The sequence below is a fragment of the Entelurus aequoreus genome, linkage group LG13 (genome assembly GCF_033978785.1).
Source record: "Entelurus aequoreus isolate RoL-2023_Sb linkage group LG13, RoL_Eaeq_v1.1, whole genome shotgun sequence".
NCBI classification, from domain to species: domain Eukaryota; kingdom Metazoa; phylum Chordata; class Actinopteri; order Syngnathiformes; family Syngnathidae; genus Entelurus; species Entelurus aequoreus.
This window is the reverse complement of record NC_084743.1, coordinates 48,690,397-48,696,396: the sequence shown is the minus strand read 5'-3', so window position 1 is coordinate 48,696,396 and position 6,000 is coordinate 48,690,397. Positions and strand designations below refer to the sequence as shown.

At 36.9% G+C, this 6,000-nt stretch overlaps 1 protein-coding gene across 3 annotated transcripts in view; it reads left to right on the top strand.

The window, feature by feature from the left end:
* The first annotated feature begins 5,350 nt into the window (after nucleotides 1–5,350).
* Nucleotides 5,351–6,000, top strand: part of LOC133663881 (sphingosine-1-phosphate phosphatase 2-like) — a 57,193-nt gene continuing 56,543 nt past the window's right edge. Inside the window, exon 1 of one of the 3 annotated variants that reach the window (XM_062068602.1) lies at nucleotides 5,351–5,538. In XM_062068602.1, coding sequence (XP_061924586.1) covers nucleotides 5,458–5,538 — 81 coding nt within the window. In that variant the 5' untranslated portion in view covers nucleotides 5,351–5,457. Of the gene's footprint in view, nucleotides 5,644–6,000 lie in introns of all 3 variants that reach the window. The other 2 variants (XM_062068601.1, XM_062068600.1) reach the window with 2 other exon arrangements.

Sequence of the window (6,000 nt, the reverse complement as noted above, 5' to 3'; positions counted from 1 at the left end):
AACACTGTGTCACAAATACTTGTGTTGCATTTCTGTACTATACCTTATGTTGCGTTACATTGTGTGAACCGATCCCTTATTTTGGTTGTGTTAGTTAATGTTGTGTTAACTTATGTTGTATCATGGCGCAAATTCTTACCTTATAACACTGTGTCACAAATACTTGTGTTGCATTTCTGTACTATACCTTATGTTGCGTTACATTGTGTGAAACGATCCCTTATTTTGGTTGTGTTAGTTAATGTTGTGTTAACTTATGTTGTATCATGGCGCAAATTCTTACCTTATAACACTGTGTCACAAATACTTGTGTTGCATTTCTGTACTATACCTTATGTTGCGTTACATTGTGTGAAACGATCCCTTATTTTGGTTGTGTTAGTTTATGTTGTGTTAACTTATGTTGTATCAAGGTGCAAAGCCTTACTTTATAACGCTGTTTCACAATTACTTGTGTTGCATTTCAGTACTATACCTTATGTTGCGTTACATTGTGTGAAATGATCCCTTATTTTGATTGTGTTAGTTGTTAACTTATGTTGTATCATGGTGCCAAGCCTAACCTTATAACACTGTGTCACAAATACTTGTGTTGCATTTCAGTACAATATCTTATGTTGCGTTACATTTGTACTGTAGGTTGTGTGAAATGATACCTTATTTTGGTTGTGTTAGTTAATGTTGTGTTAACTTATGTTGTATCATGGCGCAAAGCCTTACCTTATAACACTGTGTCACAAATGCTTGTGTTGCATTTCAGTACTATACCTTATCTTGTGTTACATTGTGAGAAACGATCCCTTTTTTGGTTGTGTTAGTTAATGTTGTGTTATCTTATGTTGTATCATCGCGCCAATCCTTACCTTATAACACTTTATTAAAATTACTTGTGTTGCATTTCTGTACCATACCTTATGTTGCATTACATTGTGTGAAACGATCCCTTATTTTGGTTGTGTTAGTTTATGTTGTGTTAACTTATGTTGTATCAAGGTGCAAAGCCTTACTTTATAACGCTGTTTCAGAATTACTTGTGTTGCATTTCAGTACTATACCTTATGTTGCGTTACATTGTGTGAAATGATCCCTTATTTTGATTGTGTTAGTTAATGTTGTGTTAACTTATGTTGTATCATGGTGCCAAGCCTAACCTTATAACACTGTGTCACAAATACTTGTGTTGCATTTCAGTACAATACCTTATGTTGCGTTACATTTGTACTGTAGGTTGTGTGAAATGATACCTTATTTTGGTTGTGTTAGTTAATGTTGTGTTAACTTATGTTGTATCATGGCGCAAAGCCTTACCTTATAACACTGTGTCACAAATGCTTGTGTTGCATTTCAGTACTATACCTTATGTTGTGTTACATTGTGAGAAACGATCCCTTTTTTGGTTGTGTTAGTTAATGTTGTGTTATCTTATGTTGTATCATCGCGCCAATCCTTACCTTATAGCACTTTATTAATATTACTTGTGTTGCATTTCTGTACCATACCTTATGTTGCATTATATTGTGTGAAACGATCCCTTTTTTTGGTTGTGTTAGTTTATGTTGTGTTAACTTATGTTGTATCAAGGTGCAAAGCCTTACTTTATAACGCTGTTTCACAATTACTTGTGTTGCATTTCAGTACTATACCTTATGTTGCGTTACATTGTGTGAAATGATCCCTTATTTTGATTGTGTTAGTTAATGTTGTGTTAACTTATGTTGTATCATGGTGCCAAGCCTAACCTTATAACACTGTGTCACAAATACTTGTGTTGCATTTCAGTACAATACCTTATGTTGCGTTACATTTGTACTGTAGGTTGTGTGAAATGATACCTTATTTTGGTTGTGTTAGTTAATGTTGTGTTAACTTATGTTGTATCATGGCGCAAAGCCTTACCTTATAACACTGTGTCACAAATGCTTGTGTTGCATTTCAGTACAATACCTTATGTTGTGTTACATTGTGAGAAACGATCCCTTTTTTGGTTGTGTTAGTTAATGTTGTGTTATCTTATGTTGTATCATCGCGCCAATCCTTACCTTATAACACTTTATTAAAATTACTTGTGTTGCATTTCTGTACCATACCTTATGTTGCATTACATTGTGTGAAACGATCCCTTTTTTTGGTTGTTAGTTTATGTTGTGTTAACTTATGTTGTATCAAGGTGCAAAGCCTTACTTTATAACGCTGTTTCACAATTACTTGTGTTGCATTTCAGTACTATACCTTATGTTGCGTTACATTGTGTGAAATGATCCCTTATTTTGATTGTGTTAGTTAATGTTGTGTTAACTTATGTTGTATCATGGTGCCAAGCCTAACCTTATAACACTGTGTCACAAATACTTGTGTTGCATTTCAGTACAATACCTTATGTTGCGTTACATTTGTACTGTAGGTTGTGTGAAATGATACCTTATTTTGGTTGTGTTAGTTAATGTTGTGTTAACTTATGTTGTATCATGGCGCAAAGCCTTACCTTATAACACTGTGTCACAAATGCTTGTGTTGCATTTCAGTACAATACCTTATGTTGTGTTACATTGTGAGAAACGATCCCTTTTTTGGTTGTGTTAGTTAATGTTGTGTTATCTTATGTTGTATCATCGCGCCAATCCTTACCTTGTAACACTTTATCAAAATTACTTGTGTTGCATTTCTGTACCATACCTTATGTTGCGTTACATTGTGTGAAACGATCCCTTATTTTGGTTGTGTTAGTTAATGTTGTGTTAAGTTATGTTGTATCATGGTGCAAAGCCTTACCTTATAACAGTGTCACAATTACTTGTTTTGCATTTCTGTACTATACCTTATGTTGCGTTACATTGTGTGAAACGATCCCTTATTTTGGTTGTGTTAGTTAATGTTGTGTTAACTTATGTTGTATCATGGCGCAAAGCCTTACCTTATAACACTGTGTCACAAATACTTTTGTTGCATTTCTGTACTATACCTTATGTTGCGTTACATTGTTACTGTGGGTTGTGTGAAATGATACCTTATTTTGGTTGTGTTAGTTAATGTTGTCAACAAGGCAAGGAGCTGTGCTACAGGGAAGCGCACATGAAGCATAAAGCAACAGTCTGCAAGTCACACAAAGAATATGCAATAATCCAGCACCCGCTAAGATGTGAGGCTTGCATATAAAGCCCTCTGATTAGCATAGGCAGCAGGTGAGAAACACTGAATCACAAATCACAAGCAGGTGGTGACAACAGTGCTTGGCAGCAGGGGTGACATCAGTGCAAGCCAACGCACACAGAACAGGAAGTAGGAACAAAATAAAAGTGCTAAACAGGAAAAAACACCCACAAAACCAAACAAGTGGTTACAGGCCATGACACCTTCATCATTATGGGCTAATTTTTCAATATCGGAATTATCAATGTGGTGTCAATATTGCCACTATTGTGGATCCTTTGTACTTACAGTATCTTTTTCAACAATGAAAGTATGATAAAGGGATTGTTTTGCACTCAAGATTGCAGAGTTTTAGGGGCGTGCCCCTTCATACATTTTGGGTTAAACAATCTAGTATAGTCAAGTATAAATATATAACACATTTACCGTATTTTTTTAAGTATAAGTCGCACCGGAGTATAAGTCGCACCTGCCGAAAATGCATAATAAAGAAGGAAAAAAACATATACTGTATAAGTCGCACTGGAGTATAAGTCGTATTTTTTGGGGTAATTTATTTGATAAAACCCAACACCAAGAATAGACATTTAAAAGGCAATTTAAAATAAATAAAGAATAGTGAACAACAGGCTGAATAAGTGTACGTTATATGACGCATAAATAACCAACTGAGAACGTGCCTGGTATGTTAACGTAACATATTATGGTAAGAGTCATTCAAATAACTATAACATATAGAACATGCTATATGTTTGCCAAACAATCAGTCACTCCTATTCGCTAAATCCGATGAAATCTTATACATCTAGTCTCTCACGTGAAGAGCTAAATAATATTATTTGATATTTTACGGTAATGTGTTAATAATTTCACACATAAGTCGCTCCTGAGTATAAGTCGCACCCCCGGCCAAACTATGAAAAAAAACTGCGACTTATAGTCCGAAAAATACGGTAGCTTCATTTTAGAGATCACATGGCAAATTAGAGTAATTTCCCATAATACATCGCACTGCCAATAAACACCCTTGTGTGGTGTTCGGGTCTGTGGGACCCGTTTTCATTTTTTATTAAAAGAAAAATGATACAATTAATACATTTTTCAAACTGAGACTCACTGGCTTCGGCTCATTTTCTGTGAAGAACATATATCAGAATACATATTTAATGACCACACACCATACACAACCCCCTGCACATTTCTATTACATATAAGATGTGCAGGTCCACTGGACCGGGGGCTAATAGAAGTGTGGAAATTGATGTTTTGTGTACCACACGCACGCATGCACGCACGCACGCACGCACGCACGCACGCACGCACACAGCAGGCCTAGACAGGAGGAGGACAGAGAACATGAGAGGGTCAAATGTGCGAGAAAATGAGAGCAGACAGTGTTGACAAACAATATTGCAACCTTGTGTGGGAACCGCAGGTGCAGAAACACAAAAGAAGAATCCCTGTGGGATGCAGAAACTGGCAGAGAAATTTCCATGCCACGTTCATATTGTTGTTACTCAGCCAGCGTTTGTGGGTCTGATGGACCCGTTGCATTTTCTGGCTTTTAATGCCTCACAATCAAACACTTGTATGTTAAAATACTGAACAGATGTTTATTGGGATAAGGTAAACATTTTGTGGCTTTTAATCCCTCACAATCAAACACTTGTATGTTAAAATACTGAACAGATGTTTATTGGGATAAGGTAAACATCTGTTTAGTATTTCAACATAAAAGTGTTTGATTGTGAGGCATTAAAAGCCACAAAATGCAACGGGTCCATCAGACCCACAAACACTGGCTGAGTAACAACAATATGAACATTACACAAGGGTTCATTTTCCTTCAAGAATAAAGTGAGTGCCAAAACACACACACACACACACACACACACACACACACACACACACACACACACACACACACACACACACACACACACACACACACACACACACACACACACACACTTTCGTGACGTCACTAAACAAGTGCAAGAGGACGCCGAGCCAACCTGTTCCACCTGTCAATCACACGACCACGCGGTCACAAGATTGTGGAGATAAAAACCTTCACTACTGCTCCTTGTCGTCGTTATCGTTACGTATTTTCTAATCTACGTTAAACACTTCAAACGTAGCGCTGGGAACATGTTGAAATCGATCACTTCCGTCCCTTTCGCGGCTTAGCACCGCCCTGCTGCGCGCACCTGTGACGCGCATCAGCCACACCCCTGTGCCGCACGGTGCTTTTTGCTCTACAGTCAGGTGTCATTTCGTCCGGAAGTCAGGTAAACGCGTACACCTGACATGCGGGAGGCCCTGGCTTACCTGCATGACTCGGAGCTGGTGGCGGGCTTCCAGCGGCGATGTGGACTCTTCTTGGTCGAGGTAACGCGTCACAGACGCGGGGGGGTTATTGACCAATCAGGTGGTCCGCACCAGAAGACTTGGGACCACCAGGACAGCAAATCAAACTACAAATATGGAGAAAATGTATGTATTGACATTGAAGACAAATATTTTCAAATATATCTAATTAGAACCAAATCTAGATATTATAAAAACGCAATCATTTTTAATAGTATCTTCATAGTTTTAAATACAAATAATTTAAAATTAAAGTATTACTAATTAACCTAAATTAAAAAAATATGTCAAGAACAACACCGGCTATGTTATTATTAGTGGTTAACATGAATTTTTTTTTCCTTCAAAATGTCATTATTTACAATATTGATTAAAAAAATTGCTTGTCATCAAAAATTGATAAGGGGTGCAAACAGCCCTTTTAAGAATAAATGCAACTAATAGTAACACTAATAATAGTTTTAAATAAAATATAACAAATTA